The 25,612-nt window shown below is 43.2% G+C and overlaps 1 protein-coding gene across 1 annotated transcript in view; it reads left to right on the top strand.

Moving 5' to 3' along the window:
• Window positions 1–2,931: 2,931 nt before the first annotated feature.
• The window catches only part of LOC131952683 (uncharacterized), a 94,902-nt gene continuing 72,221 nt past the window's right edge, over window positions 2,932–25,612 (top strand). The window contains exon 1 of the mRNA XM_059315449.1: window positions 2,932–3,486. Within this exon, the coding sequence (XP_059171432.1) occupies window positions 3,369–3,486 (118 nt within the window). The 5' untranslated portion in view covers window positions 2,932–3,368. The remainder of the gene's footprint in view (window positions 3,487–25,612) is intronic.

Here is a 25,612-nt window from a genome sequence, read left to right as displayed (position 1 = left end):
TATACAACATGATGGTAGATCTCGCTATGCTTGGGTGACTTCTATTCATAGGCCGACATGTAAGTGTAATCAATCTCTCACCAGTCAACATGCTCGTTTCCCGAAATTCTCAGATAGTCTGTAGTTTAATTGTCGACTTAATTAGCAGGTGATTTGATTACATTATGACCACCCGGCTCTTGTGGTTGCCTGACGTAAGCCATAATTAATAAGCGGCTGGACAGGCACTGACCACAAGGACTCTCTAACGTCTAGAAAGTTAACAAACCTGATGAACTCTACTTCATCTGCCCTAATACTACAGATCTGAATCTATAAAAACCTTCTCTAAAAAGATCCCTACACCCTAACCCACCCTACCCCTGGGTCACCCACTCTACCCCTGGGTCACCCACTCTACTACCCCTGTGTCACCCACTCTACCCCTGGGTCACCCACTCTACCCCTGGGTAACCCACTCTACCCCTAGGTCACCCACTCTACCCCTGGGTCACCCACTCTACTACCCCTGTGTCACCCACTCTACCCCTGGGTCACCCACCCTACCCCTGGGTCACCCACTCTACCCCTGGGTCACCCATTCTACTCTTGGGTCACCCATACTACCCCTGTGTCACCCACTCTACCCTTGGGTCACCCACTCTACCCCTGGGTCACCCACTCTACCCCTAGGTCTCCCACTCTACCCCTAGGTCACCCACTCTACCTCTGTGTCACCCACTCTACCCCTGGGTCACCCACTCTACCCCTGGGTCACCCTCTCTACCCCTGGGTCACCCACTCTACCCCTGGGTCACCCACTCTACCCCTAGGTCTCCCACTCTACCCCTAGGTCACCCACTCTACCTCTGTGTCACCCACTCTACCCCTGGGTCACCCACTCTACCCCTGGGTCACCCTCTCTACCCCTGGGTCACCCTCTCTACCCCTGGGTCACCCACTCTACTACCCCTGTGTCACCCACTCTACCCCTGGGTCACCCACTCTACCCCTGGGTCACCCACTCTACCCCTGGGTCACCCACTCTACTACCCCTGTGTCACCCACCCTACCCCTGGGTCACCCACTCTACCCCTGGGTCACCCACTCTACCCCTGGGTCACCCTCTCTACCCCTGGGTCACCCTCTCTACCCCTAGGTCACCCACTCTACCCCTGTGTCACCCACTCTACTCCGGGGTCACCCACTCTACCCCTGGGTCACCCACTCTACTACCCCTGTGTCACCCACTCTACCCCTGGGTCACCCACTCTACCCCTGGGTCACCCTCTCTACCCCTGTGTCACCCACTCTACTCCGGGGTCACCCACTCTACCCCTGTGTCACCCACTCTACCCCTGGGTCACCCACTCTACCCCTGGGTCACCCACTCTACCCCTGGGTCACCCTCTCTACCCCTGGGTCACCCACTCTACTACCCCTGTGTCACCCACTCTACCCCTGGGTCACCCACTCTACCCCTGGGTCACCCACTCTACCCCTGTGTCACCCTCTCTACCCTTGGGTCACCCTCTCTACCCCTGGGTCACCCTCTCTACCCCTGGGTCACCCACTCTACCCCTGGGTCACCCACTCTACCACCTGTGTCACCCACTCTACTACGGGGTCACCCTCTCTACCCCTGTGTCACCCACTCTACCCCTGGATCACCCACTCTACCCCTGTGTCACCCACTCTACCCCTAGGTCACCCACTCTACCCCTGGGTCACCCACTCTACCCCTAGGTCACCCACTCTACCCCTGGGTCACCCACTCTACCCCTGGGTCACCCACTCTACCCCTGTGTCACCCACTCTACCCCTGGGTCACCCACTCTACCCCTGGGTCACCCACTCTACCCCTGGGTCACCCACTCTACCACTGGTCACTTACCCTACCCCTGGGTCACCCACTCTACCCCTGGGTCACCCACTCTACCCCTGGGTCACCCACTCTACCCCTGGGTCACCCTCTCTACCCCTGGGTCACCCACTCTACCCCTGGGTCACCCACTCTACCCCTGTGTCACCCACTCTACTCCGGGGTCACCCATTCTACCCCTGTGTCACCCACTCTACCCCTGGGTCACCCACTCTACCCCTGGGTCACCCACTCTACCCCTGGGTCACCCACTCTACCCCTGGGTCACCCACTCTACCCCTGTGTCACCCACTCTACCCCTGTGTCACCCACTCTACTCCGGGGTCACCCACTCTACCCCTGGGTCACCCACCCTACCCCTAGGTCACCCACCCTACCCCTAGGTCACCCATTCTACTCTTGGGTCACCCATTCAACCCCTGGGTCAGCCACTCTACCCCTGGGTCTCCCACTCTACCCCTGGGTCACCCACTCTACCCCCGTCTACCACAAACTTTCAAAACTTCAATTGTCGAAGAGTTCGTTGATCTTCTCCCCCCAAATCTCCCCCCCCCCCCCTCTCTCTCCACGATCTGAGTACCGTGGAATTCCATTCCGAGTTTGGTAAACTAAATTTCACGCCCCCACCCCCACCCGTGACCCACTTGTATTGATAAGATTAACAGACTCAAGCATTCCTCCACCGTGTTATTGTTTATCTAGAAATCTACAACCGGAAATAGAATTCGTTTTATCCGGATCCCGTTTTCTAGTATTGTTATAACCCCTCTAGCTTAAGGAATACCTGGATTTTTTTTTTTTGTTCGCCGAAGTTTTTTTTTTAAAGTGAAGTTTTCTGATTTACATGCGTTGTTAACTTTACGAGCGTACACCGTTTACACACACACACACACATATATGTACGTGTGTGTGTGTTTATAGACCGATATAGTATACAGAGAATTAAAATCCTTTCTTAACAATACATTCAATAAGAGGTAGGCATATATTGTAAAGCTTAATGTGCTTGTAACCTATATTAAATGTTCTTTTAGTTTTTTGTTTGTTTTGTTTTTATGGCTAGGGACCACACAAGGATGTGCTAGTCCAAGGACACGTAGAATTTTATTTCTGTTGTTTACATTAGTCACTGTGTTCAGTGGTGTGGTGATTACAACTCAGATTGACGTCATCATTTTGTGTGTAAATATTCAACTTGTCAAGGCTGTGATCTTTTCGCTGAGGAACATATTTGACGAAGCATGCCTTGTGTAATTTGACTCGACATATTTCTATTGGATTACCAAAGAATGAAACGTGCGACATCTCCCCTCCCCTCCCTAGTACCAGCATGACTGGGATTAGATCCCGCTATGAAATACACTGTGCATTACGTCACTGTTCTTGTTGGATGACGTCAACGGCTGTGAGAATGCCAGATCAGGACACGGATTTTAATTCCTTGGCGGAAATGTTCGGGCGATTCGGTGAGGGGTAGACCGTGGGGGGAGGGAGGGGCTGTCGGACCATGCAGTTGACCTTGATCCCTGGTGTCGTACAGTACGCTGACGTCACAGGCCTGGCCCTGGTGCTGACAGTTTTCCTGCAAGTCGTCTGCTCGCATGAGTACTTTGGGTTGAACGCAGGTGAGTACAGTGTGTGTGTGTGTGTACTTGTGTGTGTGTTTTTGTGTTTGTATGCTTGCTTGTGTGTTTGTGTGTTTGTGTGGTTATGTACATGTTTGTGTGTTTGTGTGCTCATACAGCACCCTGTGATCTCCACAATGAGATACATTGCACTACATTCATGTAAACTGTAAACTATGAACCCATGAATACAGTTCCAAATTGGAGAAACCTTGAACTTGAAGTACCATGAACAGCAAGCTCAAATGTTTTGTTTATAATAAAAAGATGTATAAGAAAGCTAGTTACGTGAATGAGATGTGCTTACATTTATCTTGGGAGTTATATAGTTAAAGAAAAACAATTTTCGACGAAGTTAAATGTAGGTAACATTCTTTTTTTTCTGCATTGGCAACTTGTTAGACTTTACATAACAGTGGCGTCACTAGGTTGGGTGTTACATGGTGTGGTGACTGAGGATGTCACATGGTGTGGTGACTGAGGGTGTCACCCGTTGTGGTGACTGATGGTGTCACATGGTGTGGTAAGGTGTTACACGGTGTGGTGACTGAGGGTGTCACATGGTGTGGTAACTGAGGGTGTCACTTGGTGTGGTGACTGAGGGTGTCACGTGGTGTGGTAACTGAGGGTGTCACGTGGTGTGGTGACTGAGGGTGTCACATCGTGTGGTGACTGAGGGTGTCACATGGTGTGGTGACTGAGGGTGTCACATGGTGTGGTGACTGAGGGTGTCACATGGTGTGGTGACTGAGGGTGTCACATGGTGTGGTGACTGAGGGTGTCACATGGTGTGTTAACTGAGGGTGTCACATGGTGTGTTAACTGAGGGTGTCACATGGTGTGGTGACTGAGGGTGTCACATGGTGTGGTGACTGAGGGTGTCACATGGTGTGTTATGTTAACTGAGGGTGTCATATGGTGTGGTAGCTGAGGGTGTCACATGGTGTGATGACTGAGGGTGTTATATGGTGTGGTAACTAAGGGTGTCACATGGTGTGGTAACTGAGAATGTCACACGGTGTAACTGAGAACGATTTCGCACCTACGGCTTGCTATTACCCTCCATCCATTATTAATTTATTTCACCCGGATAAAACATTGTACATTTTTAGATTTTTCGATTTGGGGTCACCCCCTAAATGGTGTAACCCCGCCTCTGCTAACCTATTCCCCCCCCCCCCCCCACGCTGTTAGTGATATAAATGAGAAGCGAGGTAAAGTTTAACTGTACCTTCCCCAGGTACACCAATGATATCCAGGTGAGCTTTACTCAGGTGGGATGATTTGTGTTTACACAGGTCAAGGTCGTTGGATATTTTTTTACCTTTCTAAAAAAAAAACTCTGTTCCGTTTCTTAGGAATAACAAAATGATGTATGAAAATAAATTTATTCCCATGAAATTCTTTCAATAAAAATACCCGTGACCCGTTAAAAACTCCCGGTAAAAATGCTAGTATTTGCTTGTGTTGGGTACATGAGTCATTACGGGCGCGGTGCGTGTGAGAAAAAAAAAGTCTTTTATTCCTAAGTCACCTTAGCTTGTGTCGTATGGTCAAATATACGCCAGAAAGTAATAGTAGGGTGTAATGTAATCCTGCACCTATGGCTTGAGTCTCAGTTACCGCCCTTATCATAGCCCGTCATCTTATGGCTATACCAGGTCTAGGGGCAGGGGAGGTAAAGAGGTGTGGACGTAGAAGGGAGGGAACTCTAGTCACAGTTTGGCTCGGTTAATTACTCTTTGCTGAGATTTTTCGACTGCTGGATTCCAATTCTAGATTATACATGGTCGATTAAATTGTTTCGAATTTAATTTTTTTGTTTGCGTTTAAGCCGTGGTCGTCTTTCAAGTATTTTTTTAAAAGGGAAAGCATGCGTGTATGTGTGTATGTGTGGGTGGAAAGGTGGGTGTAGTAAGGTGTCGCCGTACGCGAAATATCACTGGTTACGCATGAGTGGGTTTGTAAGAGGCCGATGAGGTCACCACATTAAGCACGTGCTGACCTAGACGGCTGCCACTAAATGCACGTGAACGTTACAAAGACGTCTGCTCATTTTACATGGACTGTTTGTAACAAAGAAATGATGGGGGGGGGGATTATGTTTTTACAATCTACATTTTGCATGCAGGTCAGCCGTTAATTCTGGTGTGTGTTGTGTGGTATATGGTGCTTGGTGTGTGGTGTTTTGTTCGAAGTGGCCAGATTTTAGAGTTAGTGTGTGGTGTTTTATCTGATGTTGCCAGAGTTTAAAGTTAGTCTGTGGTGTACAGTAGTCATGTGTGATTTTTTGTCTGATGTTAGCATATAGAGCTGGTGTGTGGTGTACTATAGAACTATAAAGTGTTATTTGAACACCATACGGACACAGAATGCAGGCATAGTGAAGACGGTGTTGTGTTCGCTGTGAACTTCCCTATCACAGACTGTATGAGGAAGTAATAGTTAAGGCCGTGTATTAAGGTTTAAGTCAGTCAGTCTGCCTCTGTGTATTGCCTCTGTGTGTGTGCCTGTGTGTGCCTGTGTCAGTGCCTGTAGAGGTCTTTGCTAATGTGTGTTGTAATGTGTAGGCTAGCAAGGTGTGTCAACGTATGTGTCAATGTGTGTCAAAAAAATGTTTCAAGATGTAAGACCTATGTAATCTCAAGATCTTTGATTTGTCTTCAAAATAGTGTAAACTATGTCTACCAATAGGTTTTTGTAAAAAAAAACCAAAAGCCAATTTTCCATTTTATTTTTGCTCATGCATCTGCATTGATACAACATGACTCCAAACAGTAATTCACAATTTTTACTCAAAGATGTAGACGTTTTCTTATGATGAAACAACCATCCTTTTCATTAACTAAATGAAAGTCCTGCTGTCTACTGACAACCTTCATTTTCTTTAGCTAAATGACAGTCATTTAACGAAAAGCAGAATACACAGTAAACTTTTGTTTGATGAAATACCTTTAAATTAATTAAATTATAAGCTTATATGTGGTTCAATCAACATTTGTAGCTGAAATATAATGAACATATCTTAGTCTAGCCGACCTCAACAATCCACACAACCTCCCCACCCCACCAGCCACTCCACCCCACCCACCCCACGACTCCACCCACCCCACCCGCCCCACCACTCCACCCCACCCCACCCCACCCCGCCCCACCACTCCACCCACCCCATCACAAAGAAAGCACACCTGCCCGGTTCAAAAAGTCGCAGAGAAATCGATCTGAAAGGCACAGATCAAAGACATTTGTTCTCAACAGGTGCAGATATGTCACACATTTGCCGGTGATTTCATGCACCATAAAACATATGATTTCATGCACCATAAAACATATGATTTCATGCACCATAAAACATGTGATTTCATGCACCATAAAACATATGATTTCATGCACCATAAAACATATGATTTCATGCACCATAAAACATATGATTTCATGCACCATAAAACATATGATTTCATGCACCATAAACGTGTGATTTTAAGCACCAGGCAATTCATGCACTATAAAACATGTGATTTAATGCACCATAAAATGCACCATAAAACATGTGATTTCATGCACCATAAAACACGTGATTTCTTGCAACATAAAACATGTGATTTCGTGTACCATAAAACATCTTATTTCATGCACCACCAAAAAAGTTATTTCATGTACCAAAAACATGTGATTTCATGCAGAATAAAACATGTGATTTCATGCAGAATAAAACAAAAAATGTGATTTCACGACTGTGCCCTACAGCGGGTCGACCTGGGACAAACGTATAAATACGTCTAGTCCTTGATGTGCTGTTGATGCGGGCCAGCTTTGATTGGCCTTAAATTACGACCAGTCACACCTGTACGGCGTTTACCTGCGCGGTGTGGACGTAGAAGTGGTCGTAAATTACCCCCCAATAGGTGTGGAGCGTTAGAAGTGGCGTCACAAGGATCGCTGTCATCCAGTGCTTTAACTCGTAATGTTTTTAATGTCACTGTTACAAGGAGGGTCAGGCTATTTTTAGACTTTCGTTTACTTGAAGTAAAAACACTTTCGGGTTTGATGTTTTTAGACCGCAGAAGATGTGTCGCATATCTTAGCAGCGAGCCGCAGAACACAAACCGAAGACCACAAACCGCAGACCACAAACCGAAGACCACAAACCGCAGACCACAAACCGCAGACCACAAACCGCAGACCACAAACCGCAGACCACGACGTTAAGATCACACGGAGCAAAGGACATAACACACGCACCAAGGGACATAACACACGTACCAAGGGACATAACACACGTACCAAGGGACATAACACACGTACCAAGGGACATAACACACGTACCAAGGGATATAGGGGACATAACACACGTACCAAGGGACATAACACACGTATCAAGGGACATAACACACGTACCAAGGGATATAGGGGACATAACACACGTACCAAGGGACATAACACACGTACCAAGGGACATAACACACGTACCAAGGGACATAACACACGTACCAAGGGACATAACACACGCATTAAGGGACATAACACACGTACCAAGGGACATAACACACGTATCAAGGGACATAACACACGTACCAAGGGACATAACACACGTACCAAGGGATATAGGGGACATAACACACGTACCAAGGACATAACACACGCACCAAGGGACATAACACACGTACCAAGGGACATAACACACGTACCAAGGGACATAACACACGTACCAAGGGACATAACACACGTACCAAGGGACATAACACACGTAGCAAGGGACATAACACACGTAGCAAGGGACATAACACACGTAGCAAGGGACATAACACACGTACCAAGGGACATAACACACGTACCAAGGGACATAACACACGTAGCAAGGGACATAACACACGTACCGAACGACCCCCTCATTGTACCCCAATAACCTACTTTACACAGTCCCCTTAACCCCTGGTCTCCGTTCACACTTGATCCAAACAGCCGTCCATTTGTGTTTGTCTAGATGGCCGTCCAATGGTGTTTGTCTAGATGGCCGTCCAATGGTGTTTGTCTAGATGGCCGTCCATCTTTGTTTGTCTAGATGGCCGTCCATCTTTGTTTGTCTAGATGGCCGTCCATCTCTAGATGGCCGTCCATCCGTGTTTGTCTAGATGGCCGTCCAATGGTGTTTGTCTAGATGGCCGTCCAATGGTGTTTGTCTAGATGGCCGTCCAACTTTGTTTGTCTAGATGGCCGTCCATCTTTGTTTGTCTAGATGGCCGTCCATCTCTAGATGGCCGTCCATCCGTGTTTGTCTAGATGGCCGTCCAACGGTGTTTGTCTAGATGGCCGTCCATCGGTGTTTGTCTAGATGGCCGTCCATCGGTGTTTGTCTAGACGGCCGTCCAACGGTGTTTGTCTAGATGGCCGTCCATCGGAGTTTGTCTAGATGGCCGTCCATCTGTGCTTGTCTAAATTGAAACATTGACTGCTGCTTGTATGGAGATCAATTGATGTACGGAGTAAGATTTTTCCTCAGTTAGTAAAGACCTGTGTGAAATCGGTGGGGTGGTGAGGTTGTGGGGGTGGTGAGGTTGTGGGGGTGGTGAGGTTGGGGGTGTGATGAGGTTGGGGGTGGTGAGGTTGTGGTGGTGGTGAGGTTGTGGGGTGGTGAGGGTGTGGGGTGGTGAGGTTGGGGGTGTGATGAGGTTGGGGGTGGTGAGGGTGTGGGGGTGGTGAGGTTGTGGTGGTGGTGAGGTTGTGGTGGTGGTGAGGTTGTGGGGTGGTGAGGTTGGGGGTGGTGAGGTTGTGGGGGTGGTGAGGTTGTGGGGGTGGTGAGGTTGTGGGGGTGGTGAGGGTGTGGGGTGGTGAGGTTGTGGTGGTGGTGAGGTTGTGGGGTGGTGAGGGTGTGGGGTGGTGAGGTTGTGGTGGTGGTGAGGTTGTGGGGTGGTGAGGGTGTGGGGTGGTGAGGTTGGGGGTGTGATGAGGTTGGGGGTGGTGAGGTTGTGGTGGTGGTGAGGTTGTGGGGTGGTGAGGTTGGGGGTGGTGAGGTTGTGGGGGTGGTGAGGTTGTGGGGGTGGTGAGGTTGTGGGGGTGGTGAGGTTGTGGGGGTGGTGAGGGTGTGGGGTGGTGAGGTTGTGGGGGTGGTGAGGTTGTGGGGGTGGTGAGGGTGTGGGGTGGTGAGGTTGTGGGGGTGGTGAGGTTGTGGGGGTGGTGAGGTTGTGGGGGTGGTGAGGTTGGGGGTGTGATGAGGTTGGGGGTGGTGAGGTTGTGGTAGTGGTGAGGTTGTGGGGTGGTGAGGGTGTGGGGTGGTGAGGTTGGGGGTGGTGAGGTTGTGGGGGTGGTGAGGTTGTGGGGGTGGTGAGGTTGTGGGGGTGGTGAGGTTGTGGGGGTGGTGAGGTTGTGGGGGTGGTGAGGTTGTGGGGGTGGTGAGGTTGTGGGGGTGGTGAGGTTGTGGGGGTGGTGAGGTTGTGGGGGTGGTGAGGTTGTGGGGGTGGTGAGGTTGGGGGTGGTGAGGTTGTGGGGGTGGTGAGGTTGTAGGGGTGGTGAGGTTGTGGGGGTGGTGAGGTTGTGGGGGTGGTGAGGTTGTGGGGGTGGTGAGGTTGTGGGGGTGGTGAGGTTGTGGGGTGGTGAGGTTGTGGTGGGGATTCATCCCTGACCTGGACAGGTGCGAGTCAGGTGAAGTATTTTTGACCCAATTAACCTGTACCTAGTGTTTGCTTGTCTCGTAAACTCGCCGTAGGCATCTATTAGTTCGACCAACCAGGCTTTTTTTCCTATAAAGTATAACTGACTTTTCACCTACATTTTGTCGCTATGGATGTTTATGGAGCATAAATCAATCCTATAAAACATAATTAGACTTTGATGTGTAGCTTAAGTGCTGCAGAGTGGGAAAGGGGGGGGGGGGGCGATCTTACCCGAGGGGGGTAATATTTATAACATGTATAATGAATTTAGGTTAGGTGACGAAATGGAAAGACTGTATAAGGCAAGTAAAATGGATGTCATGTGAGTGCTTTAACTGATTGCAGATGATTTCTTGATTGGGTTGTTTTAGACTGCAGACAAATCATGCTGTAAGTGGTGGGTGGGTGGGTGGGTGGATGGGTGGGTGCGTGGGTGGGTGGGATCCCGTATCAGTGGACACAACACTACAACAACTCAAACACAGGCAGTGTGGATGGCCTGTTGTGGATGGTGGATTGATGTGATGGATGGCTCATGTTAATGGCCAATGTTGGATTGATGTGTTGGATGGCCTGTTGTGGATGGCCACTGTTGGACTGTTGTGGTCAATGAACCGTGGTCAACGGCCTAAATCTGTAGCATCTGAAAGTTGACCAACTCCAAAAATCTGCACAACTTGTCCCATTGTTTATTTTCTCAAGTGCCAGATGTTTTCTTGGAGCAAGAAACCTACGGCTGGGACAGCCTAGTCACGGGGAAAAGCGCGTGCTTGCTAACCTGAAGGTCGCGGGTTCGGAACCCGGGCTTGCGACCGTACATCGCCATCCAACCCTACTGTACCTCATGTTAAAGTCAGGTGGTGCGATGTCGTCTGGGGGAGGGGGGACGGGGGAACCCACGGGTCTGTGGGCTGTGAGCATGGGTGAGAGAAACGCTCTTTATCAAATTCCAATCCTTCTGGCTGAGTATAGCTCGAGACGGTTATGGTCGCATGGGAGACAGGAGAGAGAGAGAGAGGGAGAGGTGGAGAGAAACATGCGGTTTTAAAATTCGCCTCGTCACCTCTACTCACTTGATTACAGCAGTCACGTGATACCCTGTCATCAAATTAAATCTCACATCTTTATTGACCCTCATCTGGTCCGATATTTTAAAGACAGGGATTGGATAAAGGGGGAGGGGCCAAGATCACCGGATGTTGACGAGACCTTACTCTAAAAATATCTTCCAATAAAAACTCTCGTAACAAAAGTTTTCATAGGGCGAGAATTTTTTGATTCGTTTCCGTAACAAGGATCAGCTTTTAAACGTCACTTCCTGTTTGTGTGATTGCCGTGAGGGTGCGGGGCTGTACACCTTCTAAAAATAGATGGGATGCGTGGAGCCAACGCTCCAATGTATCAAATCGCGTGCAGAATTCAAAGAAACAATGGATGCTTGAAGTAATTGCACATGTGTGATTTAGATTTAGTGTGTGTGTGTGTGTTGGTCACATGATTTAGTGTGTGTGGGGGGGGCAGCTGGATAGTGTGGTTGGTCACGTGAAATAGAAATATATATATATAATTTATTTACAAAATTTATACTTGAAACCAACCCCCCCCCAATCGTGAATTTAAGTGCGCCCCTCCCCCCATCCACCCCCCCCCCATCCCCCCCGAAACGTTTCAAGTACTACCCCTTCCCATCAGAAGGAAAAAAAATGTCTGAAAGAAACTCTGAATCCTCATTATGTTACATTAAGAGCTTCGTCTTGGTTTAGTGTGAATACAGTTACCATCGATTCTACCCACCGATGGGGTACGGTTAACCGAAATGTACCAATCATGCGGTGATAGCGTCATTACACCACCAGTGGTTTTCAACGTCTTCTACTTTATGTTTTAATCACCCCTACCCTCGAGAAAACATCCCCCCCCCCCTCACATAAATCATTAGAGTAAAAAAAAATTGTCTGAAACTTTAAAAAATATCTAATGGCAAAGGAAGATTTCCTTACATAATAAAATGCCATTAGCACGACATTTTGGCACAGTTTTAAAAAAAAGTATGTTTTTTTTTTTTGCTCATCTGTCTGATAATATAGTTCTGTAGCTGTCTGATAATATAGTTCTGTACTGTAGCTGTCTAATAATATAGTTCTGTAGCTGTCTGATAATAGTTCTGTAGCTGTCTGATAATATAGTTCTGTAGCTGTCTGATAATATAGTTCTGTAGCCGTCTGATAATATAGTTCTGTAGCTGTCTGATAATATAGTTCTGTAGCTGTCTGATAATATAGTTCTGTAGCTGTCTGATAATATAGTTCTGTAGCTGTCTGATAATATAGTTCTGTAGCTGTCTGATAATATAGTTCTGTAGCTGTCTGATACTATAGTTCTGTAGCTGTCTGATAATATAGTTATGTAGCAGTCTGATAATATAGTTCTGTAGCTGTCTGATAATATAGTTCTGTAGCTGTCTGATAATATAGTTCTGTACTGTAGCTGTCTGATAATATAGTTCTGTAGCTGTCTGATAATATAGTTCTGTAGCTGTCTGATACTATAGTTCTATAGCTGTCTGATAATATAGTTCTGTACTGTAGCTGTCTGATAATATAGTTCTGTAGCTGTCTGATAATATAGTTCTGTAGCTGTCTGATAATATAGTTCTGTAGCTCTCTGATACTATAGTTCTGTAGCTGTCTGATAATATAGTTCTGTAGCTGTCTGATACTACAGTTCTGTAGCTGTCTGATAATATAGTTCTGTAGCAGTCTGATAATATAGTTCTGTAGCTGTCTGATAATATAGTTCTGTAGCTGTCTGATGATATAGTTCTGTAGCTGTCTGATAATATAGTTCTGTAGCAGTCTGATAATATAGTTCTGTAGCTGTCTGATAATATAGTTCTGTAGCTGTCTGATAATATAGTTCTGTAGCTGTCTGATAATATAGTTCTGTAGCTTTCTGATAATATAGTTCTGTAGCTCTCTGATACTATAGTTCTGTAGCTGTCTGATAATATAGTTCTGTAGCTGTCTGATAATATAGTTCTGTAGCTGTCTGATAATATAGTTCTGTAGCTGTCTGATAATATAGTTCTGTATCTGTCTGATAATATTAATAATATAGTTCTGTAGCTTTCTGATAATATAGTTCTGTAGCTGTCTGATAATATAGTTCTGTAGCTGTCTGATACTACAGTTCTGTAGCTGTCTGATAATATAGTTCTGTAGCAGTCTGATAATATAGTTCTGTAGCTGTCTGATAATATAGTTCTGTAGCTGTCTGATGATATAGTTCTGTAGCTGTCTGATAATATAGTTCTGTAGCTGTCTGATAATATAGTTCTGTAGCCGTTTGATAATATAGTTCTGTATCTGTCTGATAATATAGTTCTGTAGCTGTATGGTAACATAGTTCTGTAGCTGTCTGATAATATAGTTCTGTAGCTGTCTGATAATATAGTTCTGTAGCTGTCTGATAATATTGTTCTGTAGCGCCTTCCAGTTAGTCCCATGCGTCAGGTTACCGTGAAATAAAAACCAAGGGGAATTAACTATCGTTTGGGACAAATAAGGGACTTAACTGCGTGTATACCAGTTTCGTAGTTAAGATTATGTTGTTTTCAGCGTGTTTTTCTTTTTTAAAGCGCGTTGAAGTTGATCTCCCTTGGAATAGTTTGAAGTTGAAACTGTCGTTCAAAAGTGCCCTCAACAAAAGGGGTGTTAGCCTTTTTTTTCGCTGTCAAGGAAATTAAAAGAAAGTTTGTTGTTTTTTTAAAGAAAAAATTCTTTTAAAGTTCTGCTTTTTATTTTTAGAAAGACACACATTTTGATTCAACCTTGACCTAGCCCAAGGTAGAGGGAGGGGGGGGGGGGTCATGCTTAGGTAAATAAACATTTAAAAACAAACACAAAACTACAAATTATATTTTCAAAAATAAATCGTTTTTCTTATAGTGCGAACAAAATATCTTGGATTCATTTTTTAGTTGGTCTAATTTCTGGAAAAATATTTGGTTAAACTATCTGGGCCAAAATATTTAAAAAACACCTTTAAATCAACACATTTAGCCATTTGAAACACTCAACGGACACCATCAGACATACACCATCAGATATATACCATCAGATATATACCATCAGATATATACCATCAGATATACACCATCAGATATACACCATCTACACTGAAACCTTCTCTACTGACACCTTCTACTCTGACACCGTCTATACGGACACCGTCTATACTGACACCTTCTATACTGACACCTTCTATACTGACATCTTCTATAATGACACCTTCTATTCTGACACCTTCTATACTGACACCTTCTATACTGACACCTTCTATACTGACACCTTCTATACTGACACCTTCTATAATGACACCTTCTATAATGACAACTTCTATACTGACACCTTCTATACTGACACCTTCTATTCTGACACCTTCTATACTGACACCTTCTATACTGACAACTTCTATTCTGACACCTTCTATTCTGACACCTTCTATACTGACACCTTCTATTCTGACACCTTCTATACTGACACCTTCTATAATGACACCTTCTATTCTCACACCTTCTATTCTCACACCTTCTATTCTCACACCTTCTATTCTCACACCTTCTATACTGACACCTTCTATACTGACACCTTCTATACTGACACCTTCTATACTGACACCTTCTATACTGACACCTTCTATACTGACACCTTCTATACTGACACCTTCTATAATGACACCTTCTATACTGACACCTTCTATACTGACACCTTCTATACTGACACCTTCTATACTGACACCTTCTATACTGACACCTTCTACACTGACACCTTCTACACTGACACCTTCTACACTGACACCTTCTACACTGACACCTTCTACACTGACACCTTCTATACTGACACCTTCTATACTGACACCTTCTATAATGACACCTTCTATAATGACACCTTCTATACTGACACCTTCTATACTGACACCTTCTATTCTGACACCTTCTATACTGACACCTTCTATTCTGACACCTTCTATACTCACACCTTCTATACTCACACCTTCTATTCTCACACCTTCTATTCTCACACCTTCTATTCTCACACCTTCTATTCTCACACCTTCTATTCTCACACCTTCTATTCTCACACCTTCTATTCTCACACCTTCTATGCTGACACCTTCTATGCTGACACCTTCTATGCTGACACCTTCTATGCTGACACCTTCTATGCTGACACCTTCTATACTGACACCTTCTATACTGACACCTTCTATACTGACACCTCCTATCTGACAACTTCAGATTAACACTTCCATGCTAACACCTGCTATACTGACACCTCCATACACCTTTAGTAATTTACAATTTAGCACAGTTATAACTCCTTGTTTTATTTGCTCCCCTCCCCCCTGTCCGTCCCACCCCCCCCCCCCCCCCCACATGACCCCCAGCCACGAGCCAGTCACTTGTTTCTTGATTTCAAATCTTGTTCAAATACGTCACGTTGGCCAGATTTCTTGCCCTGGTCAAGTTGATCTCAGCTTCAACAGCAACCGCCATTTTTCCCCTGGACGTCACATCCGTTTGGCGTAGACGTGATAATTTAAACTTAAACACTAACCTTAAACTCTCACAATCCGCTTGATCGCTGCCTAAAGAAAAGATTCGTGTGCTTTGGAGAGTCTGGGGTCACCCACAACCCCTTTTTTTCGTTTGCACACACAGACGCATATATATATATATATATATATATATATATATATATATATATATATATATATAGGTATATATATATATATATATATATAGGTATATATATATATATATATATATATATATATATATATATATATATATATATAGGTATATATATATATATATATATATATATATAGGTATATATATATATATATATATATATATATATATATATATATATATATATATTATAGGTATATATATATATATATATATATATATATATATATATATATATATATATATATATATAGGTATATATATATATATATTATATATATATATATATATATATATATATATATATATGTATATATAGGTATGTATATATAGGTATATATATATATAGGTATATATATATATATATATGTATATATAGGTATATATATATATATATATATATATATATATATATATATATATTATATATATATATATATATATATATATATATAGGTATATATATATATATAGGTATATATATATAATATAGGTATATATATATATATAGGTATATATATATATATATAGGTATATATATATATATAGGTATATATATATATAGGTATATATATATTATGTATATATATATATATATATATATATATATATATATATATATAGGTATATATATATAGGTATATATATATAGGTATATATATTTATATATATATATATATTATATATATATATATATATATAGTAGAAAACTCACAACGGGGGGGGGGCGACGACGACGGGGGGGGCGGGGGGGAACTGTGTCTACTTTAGCCGTGTTGTTGTCTTAAAGAAACGTGTAGATCGAGCTTGTGAACATAGCAATCCGCTACTCGTTAAAACAATTCTGGGCGGGACTGGTAGGAATTTTTTCCTTACGTACCATACTAGCGTCACGTGATGGGGTCAAGGGACCAAACGTAAACAAACATAATGTCACGTGATTAGCGTGTATGGTGGTTATTCTGGATGACAGGTGAGAGATTATGTGCCAGCACAAGTTAGGTGGGAGAGCGTGTTGGTGGTGGGGGGGGGGGTGGGGGGTGGGGCGGAGGGGGTGCTTAACATTTAATTTTAGGGTTAAGAGGTGCAGAGTTGCAGCACCCACTACACGATCTATTCATTCACAGAACGATAAATATCTGTCTCTGTATCTGCGCTGTGACGTATTGTGACTGTGTCTATCACTGTATCACCTCATGACTGTGTCACCAGTCACTGTATCACCACATGACTGTGTCACCAGTCTCTGTATCACCACATGACTGTGTCACCAGTCACTGTATCACCACATGACTGTGTCACCAGTCACTGTATCACCACATGACTGTGTCACCAGTCACTGTATCACCACATGACTGTGTCACCGGTCACTGTATCACCACATGACTGTGTCACCGGTCACTGTATCACCACATGACTGTGTCACCAGTTACTGTATCACCACATGACTGTGTCAAAAATCACTGTATCACCACATGACTGTGTCACCAGTCACTGTATCACCAGTCACTGTATCACCACATGACTGTCACCAGCCGTTGTGTCGGTCTCTATGTCGCCATGTAACCTTCACAACACTGGTTTGTCACTACTTTCGCGTGTCACCCAGACTGTCACAACGTCACAGTGTCACATCGTCACATTTTTACAACGTGACAATTTCGCAACATCACATCTTCAAAATGTGACTCTTTCGTAATATTACGTATAGTCACATTTTAACAACGTAACAGTCTCCTAACTTCACATCGTCACAAAGTCAGATCGTCACAAAGTGACATCTTCACAAAGTCAGATCGTCACAAAGTGACATCTTCACAAAGTCAGATCGTCACAATGTGACATCTTCACAAAGTCAGATCGTCACAATGTGACATCTTCACAAAGTCAGATCGTCACAAAGTGACATCTTCACAAAGTCAGATCGTCACAATCTGTTAATTTCGTAACGTCACATCGTCAATGTCACAACCAAACGTAACAACCGAAAACTGGCGAAAGAATATTTGAAGTATCGTGTGCTGTGATTGTCCCCTGTGAACACAACTCAGGTTTGTCCCCAGCCACAGTGAACCCTTGTTGCGCCCCGCTGGCCATTGTTGGGCTTATGTTATCGTGGCTTACGTCCCTTGTTTAATAAATTAATTACCAATTATACACTTGCACGTTACGTAAGAGTTAATTATGTTATTTCATATCTACGGCGCCGTCACAATTAATTAACTATCTACTGCCATCATCATAGGCGCTGGTCACAATTAATTAATTACTACCTTAATTACTGGAGGCGTGGACCGAACTTTCTGAAAGATTTGAGTCCAAACTTTTTAGGACCAGAGCAAGTTTATCCTTAAAACTCTTCGTTTAGGCATACATTAATTAATATTCATATAATATAAACGATAGAATAATATTAGCTAAGACTTTCGCTCTACATACAGAATCTCACCCCCCCCCCCTTGTCACCCCACCCCTAAAGTCAACGCCCATGTTCATCATTAACCGAATTATTCAAGGTACTGTCACATTTTTTTGTACCGGTGCACGCAACTTTTTTCATAGACCTACCTTGAAAAAGTTCGGGTTTGTTCAGGGGAGAGAAGAAAAAAATGTTTACCTCAAGGCCAAGAACTCCTGTCGTGCTACCAGAGTTATCTCCCCTACTGGTGTAACAAGAGACGTTGTCGCGAGTGACGGTCCTTGTGACACATTGGAAGATAAATGACCCCAGGCGTGATATGGGAACCAACACGGAAGACAACTCAAACTTGGGAAGACCGCAGCGTGAAGAGTTAATGCCCCTGAATCCTTGGGGAGGAATTTAATTTTCAAAATTCCATTGGATTTTATGGCGCAATATGGGTCTATGACGCGCTGTCTAAAGGGTGGTGTGGTGGTTTATTTATTTTGTTATATCGTGTTATATGGGGTGAGGTTGTGGTCAATAATATATGTATGTGTTATGTTATTATTCATCCTTTCCCGCAAATGAAGTAGAGTTCATCTGTTTTAATGACCTTGAAAATGTAGTCAGCACTATGCCCAGCTGCCTTTGTTTTTCCTAACGTGAGTAAGGTACCCATTAAAGCTGGGTGAACTCAAGGACGTTCTACTGATTTTGAACCCGAGATTGGCAGTTCGGGTTAGCAGTCTAGCTCTCTACTGCTAAAAGCCTAGCGCTCTACCGCTAGGCCACTCCGCCCCTAATGTTATAACCAGAGTTTCTTCCAGGCATCTGAAATGAAATTTATATAATTTATATAGAAAATATATACTTTTAACAGTGTCCGAAGAAAGTTTACCCCCCCCCCCCCCGAAAATTTCAAGTGCCGCCCCGGAGAAAAAAGTCTGGAAGAAACACTGGTTATAACTGCGATACCTAAAAAGAAATATACGTATCATTTTTTGACATATGCCTACATATTTTAGCAGCATTCGCACTAGTAAAAGTGTATGAAGAAAATGTTTACTACTATAAAGTAGTAGTCTATGGAAAATATCCACGACGTAATATGGTGTGTAATGATGTGTCAAAATGTGTCATGTCATACGGGGTTGATCTCCTAAAGCTTGCACGATCCCTTAATAGTTTAGTGGTTAGGGTTTTAAACATGTGTTCTACCACTCGAACAGTTGGTTCCCATAAGCCATGTTCAAATACTGTTCATTGTGTTGATTTTTTTTTCAGATAAAATTAATAATGTCGGTATCGATTGAAATTTGGATTTTAGAGACTACTTTCGTGACGTCACCAAGGTCACGTTGAAGGTTGCTCCCATTGATCGTTAGTGACACCTTCGTTTGTCATCTGTTAACCCTTTGGTAACCACACATTAAACTTTTGACTTAGACACACATCAACCCTCTGAAATCCACATCCTAACCCTTTAACTCATGTATATATTAACCCTTTGATAGCCACATTTAATACTCTGGTAGCCACATGCACACCTTTAACCCTTTAAGTCAGGAATAAGCTAACCCTTTGATAGCCGCACGTTAACCCTTTGATAGCCGCACGTTAACCCTTTGATAGCCACACGTTAACCCTTTGATAGCCACACGGTAACCTTTTGATAGCCACATGTTAACCCTTGACTCTCCAGCTGAGCATGTTGAATAGCTAATTATAACCGTCAGCCGAAACGGAAGTTGTTGACGTGACGGCAATTAACCCTTTGGAACCTGTGATTTTCTCAATCATTGGCCAATACGTTTCATACAAAATGTTAACCACAGTTTCACAAAACTTGTTGACATGAAGGCGGAAGGAGATGTAGGTTTACATGTTGCTGTAGTTACCATGGAGGATGGTGTCAGCTTGTTGTGGTTTCTATGGTAACAAACAATACATTGATGGAATAGTGGTAGGTTCTTTTTGGCGCTTTAGAGGTTTTTGTACTTTCTTACACAGCGATTTATTTTATACATTGGCGATATGGGACCACTGGGACCAACGCTAAATTAGGTAGGTAGGACTAACGCTAAATTAGCTAGATGGGACTAACGCTAAATTATAGATGGGACTAACGCTAAATTAGGTAGATGGGACTAACGCTAAATTAGGTAGATGGGACTAACGCTAAATTAGGTAGATGGGACTAACGCTAAATTAGGTAGATGGGACTAACGCTAAATTAGGTAGATGGGACAAACGCTAAATTAGGTAGATGGGACGAACGCTAAATTAGGTAGATGGGACTAACGCTAAATTATAGATGGGACTAAAGCTAAATTAGGTAGATGGGACTAACGCTAAATCTGTGTAATGCCACCATCGCTAGATTTGCTAAATGCGACCTTAATTAGATCAGCAAAATCAATTTTTAGCAGCGAATCTAGAATCAATGAAATCAACTTTGATTCAGCAAAATATTTTTACGTGTCTGTTTCCTTGGGCCGCGTGCAACATTAATTCCCGTTCATCAACTTGCAACAATCTTTAGAATTGGCCGGGAGTTCAAGAAAATCTCAACAGTTTTTAATCACGGCGTCGCTATTCAGCTACTTTACGAGGGGGGGGGGGGTGTGGATAATCTTAAAATAAGGAAATTGAAAGGTGTATTCTCGGATCGATGAGGGTGGGGGTCAAAGGTTAATTAGGTGTGAATCAAATGAATGGAGCGCTGTGCCGTTGAATAGGGAACCGTAGGAACGTAGGAAAAGTTTTTTAAAGTTTGATCCATCTGCCGGCTATCATGCGATTTTTGCTGAGGCTCTGTTGAGTGGGGACAATTCTAGAGAACGAATGGCGCTGTTTAGTGGCCCAATCACGTGACGCACTGTGACGTAGTGGCCCAATCACGTGGCGCACTGTACACAGGTCACCTGACCTCCTGCAGCAGTTCTGGCGATTGTCTAGACGTGGAGGTGTATAAATAATGGAAGGCTGTGGAGCCACGAGAATTACTCAGGCAGAAAAACGTATCCAGCACACACACACACACACACACACACACACAAAACCTGGCGCACTTAGCTAGAGGTTCCTCCATAGATGACGTCAAGCTTTTCAACACCCATCCCCCACCACCCCTTTTCATCGTCACACATCTGTGTTTCTAAAAATAAATTAGACCCCAGTTCTCAAATGAGGTCAAGCCAACCCACAACCCCTCCCCATCCATCGAATGTCAGTATTATTTAAACCAGCAATTTTTTTCTAAAATGTTAATAAGCTCGGTCAGTCAAATATAATAACAGTGTTGAGAAAAATCAGAAAGAATTCTTGTATTTGTTGAACAACTTTATCGCTTACCCCCGGGCTGACGAGGGGTAAGGTTTAATAGTCCCCGCTGGGTTATGATCGGTGGTGGTGGGGGGGGGCGGAATTTAGCCTTTTTTAAAATCTTTTTGTACTGTCGAATACGGTGAGGGGGGGGGGGGTAAATATAAGACTTTTCAGATTATTTTTGTGTGTCTCTTATTTTTGACACCGTTCTCGTAGGGCAACTTTGACTATAGACACCTTTCTTATTTGACACCATTTTTAATAGAAGATTTAGACACCTTTTTTATTTGACACCATTTTTAATAGAAGATTTAGACACCTTTTTTGACACCATTTTTAATAGAAGATTTAGACACCTTTTTTATTTGACACCATTTTTAATAGAAGATTTAGACACCTTTATTTATTTGACACCATTGAATAGAAGATTTAGACACCTTTTTTTATTTGACACCATTGAATAGAAGATTTAGACACCTTTTTTTATTTGACACCATTGAATAGAAGATTTAGACACATTTCTTATTTGACACCATTGAATAGAAGATTTAGACACATTTCTTATTTGACACCATTGAATAGAAGATTTAGACACATTTCTTATTTGACACCATTGAATAGAAGATTTAGACACATTTCTTATTTGACACCATTGAATAGAAGATTTAGACACATTTCTTATTTGACACCATTGAATAGAAGATTTAGACACCTCTAGCGTCAAACACCTGGACTCCGGACACATTCATTCGTGTGACACACTCATGATGCGACACACTGATAATACGACACATTCATAATGCGACACATTCATAATGCGACACATTCATGATGCGACACACTGATAATACGACACATTCATAATGCGACACATTCATGATTTGACACATTCATGATGCGACATACTCATAATACGACACATTCATAATGCGACACACTCATGATTCGACACATTCATGATGCGACACATCCATGATGCGACACACTCATGATGCGACACACTCATGATGCGACACATTCATGATGCGACACACTCATGATTCGACACACTCATGATGCGACACACTCATAATACGACACATTCATAATGCGACACACTCATGATTCGACACATTCATGATGCGACACATCCATGATGCGACACACTCATGATGCGACACATTCATGATGCGACACACTCATGATGCGACACATTCATGATGCGACATACTGATGATGCGACACTCATAATGCGACATACTGATGATGCGACACATTCATAATGCGACATACTGATGATGCGACACATTCATAATGCGACACACTCATGATTCGACACATTCATGATTCGACACACTCATGATGCGACACACTGATAATACGACACACCCATTATACAACACATTCTAAACAGAGCCTAACAAACACAAACAACTCCATAAACATTAGCGACGAATTCTCCTGTGGTGAAGATTTTAAAAATCATGACGCTTCACTCATTAACTTGATTTAATATGCACATAAAGTTATGATGTCAGTTGTTCACAGCTTGGCAATTATTACTTTTTTTTCTAGAATTCCATAACTTGAAATTTTACAGACAGCTTGTTTTTTGTGTTATGTATTTTGTGTTGTTTTTTTTTTTATTTCCAGGGAAAATCCCAAAATGACCTGTCTCGAAAAAAACTAAAATAGGTCATATAAAATGATCTAACCAGGTTGAAATTCGCCATGTTAAAAAAAAAGCCAACGATTGTGATTGAAAATAGAATATTTATGGAGAGGGTGGTTTGATTGGGGGAGGGGGGTATTTGTGGTTAAAAGATTAAATTTATCTTATATTGTAAGGGTAAAAAGTTGATGAATTGAGCCGTAATTAGATAGCGTGTTTTATGAGGGCTAACGTAAGGGCAGGTAAAAACACAATTTTGATCCGTCTTTACAAAACTGTAAAGCGTCTGCCATTGGACACTTTCGTAGCGAAGACCTTTTTCAGATACAGTGTCACGTGGTCAGGGTATCACGTGGTCAGGTATGAATGACTTGCCTGTGTAACCATATGTTGCGAAATAACTAGTTGCTGTGTGGATTGCTTGTATCACTCTATTTCATGGATTGTTGTCATAGTACAAATCTGTGTAAATGTGTGAATTTCTGTGGATGTGTGAATTAGCGTGAATTTTAGCAGTCTTTCTTGAAAAAGCCTGTACTTGAGATTCAGCCTTAAGCCTTTCAATCCTGTAATGTCCCCAGTCTAATTCCCTGCAACACATTTCACCCGATCTCTTTGTGATTCATCCTATAGCCATGTCGACACAACGGTTGTTTTGTCAGATCTAGATCTGAGGCTGACACACTTTAGATCTAGATCTAAGGCTGACACACTTCAGATCTAGATCTAAGGCTGACACACTTCAGATCTAGATCTAAGGCTGACACAGGTCAGATCTAGATCTAAGGCTGACACAGGTCAGATCTAGATCTAAGGCTGACACAGGTCAGATCTAGATCTAAGGCTGACACACTTCAGATCTAGATCTAAGGCTGACACACTTCAGATCTAGATTTAAGGCTGACACACTTTAGATCTAGATCTAAGGCTGACACACTTCAGATCTAGATCTAAGGCTGACACAGGTCAGATCTAGATCTAAGGCTGACACAGGTCAGATCTAGATCTAAGGCTGACACAGGTCAGATCTAGATCTAAGGCTGACACAGGTCAGATCTAGATCTAAGGCTGACACAGGTCAGATCTAGATCTAAGGCTGACACACTTCAGATCTAGATCTAAGGCTGACACACTTCAGATCTAGATCTAAGGCTGACACACTTCAGATCTAGATCTAAGGCTGACACAGGTCAGATCTAGATCTAAGGCTGACACAGGTCAGATCTAGATCTAAGGCTGACACAGGTCAGATCTAGATCTAAGGCTGACACAGGTCAGATCTAGATCTAAGGCTGACACACTTCAGATCTAGATCTAAGGCTGACACACTTCAGATCTAGATCTAAGGCTGACACAGGTCAGATCTAGATCTAAGGCTGACACAGGTCAGATCTAGATCTAAGGCTGACACACTTCAGATCTAGATCTAAGGCTGACACAGGTCAGATCTAGATCTAAGGCTGACACAGGTCAGATCTAGATCTAAGGCTGACACAGGTCAGATCTAGATCTAAGGCTGACACACTTCAGATCTAGATCTAAGGCTGACACAGGTCAGATCTAGATCTAAGGCTGACACACTTCAGATCTAGATCTAAGGCTGACACACTTCAGATCTAGATCTAAGGCTGACACACTTTAGATCTAGATCTAAGGCTGACACACTTCAGACCTAGATCTAAGGCTGACACACTTCAGATCTAGATCTAAGGCTGACACACTTTAGATCTAGATCTAAGGCTGACACACTTTAGATCTAGATCTAAGGCTGACACACTTTAGATCTAGATCTAAGGTTGACACACTTTAGATCTAGATCTAAGGCTGACACAGGTCAGATCTAGATCTAAGGCTGACACAGGTCAGATCTAGATCTAAGGCTGACCCACTTTAGATCTAGATCTAAGGCTGACCCACTTTAGATCTAGATCTAAGGCTGACCCACTTTAGATCTAGATCTAAGGCTGACACAGGTTAGATCTAGATCTAAGGCTGACACACTTTAGATCTAGATCTAAGGCTGACACACTTCAGATCTAGATCTAAGGCTGACACAGGTCAGATCTAGATCTAAGGCTGACACACTTCAGATCTAGATCTAAGGCTGACACACTTCAGATCTAGATCTAAGGCTGACACAGGTCAGATCTAGATCTAAGGCTGACACAGGTTAGATCTAGATCTAAGGCTGACACACTTCAGATCTAGATCTAAGGCTGACACAGGTCAGATCTAGATCTAAGGCTGACACACTTCAGATCTAGATCTAAGGCTGACACACTTTAGATCTAGATCTGAGGCTGACACTGAAACAGCTCAACAGTCTTTGCCTTTACACC

Source organism: Physella acuta, unplaced genomic scaffold (genome assembly GCF_028476545.2).
Source record: "Physella acuta isolate Inbredline_101_S28 unplaced genomic scaffold, ASM2847654v3 ptg000889l, whole genome shotgun sequence".
Taxonomy (NCBI): domain Eukaryota; kingdom Metazoa; phylum Mollusca; class Gastropoda; family Physidae; genus Physella; species Physella acuta.
This window is presented reverse-complemented; position numbering and strand designations above follow the sequence as displayed.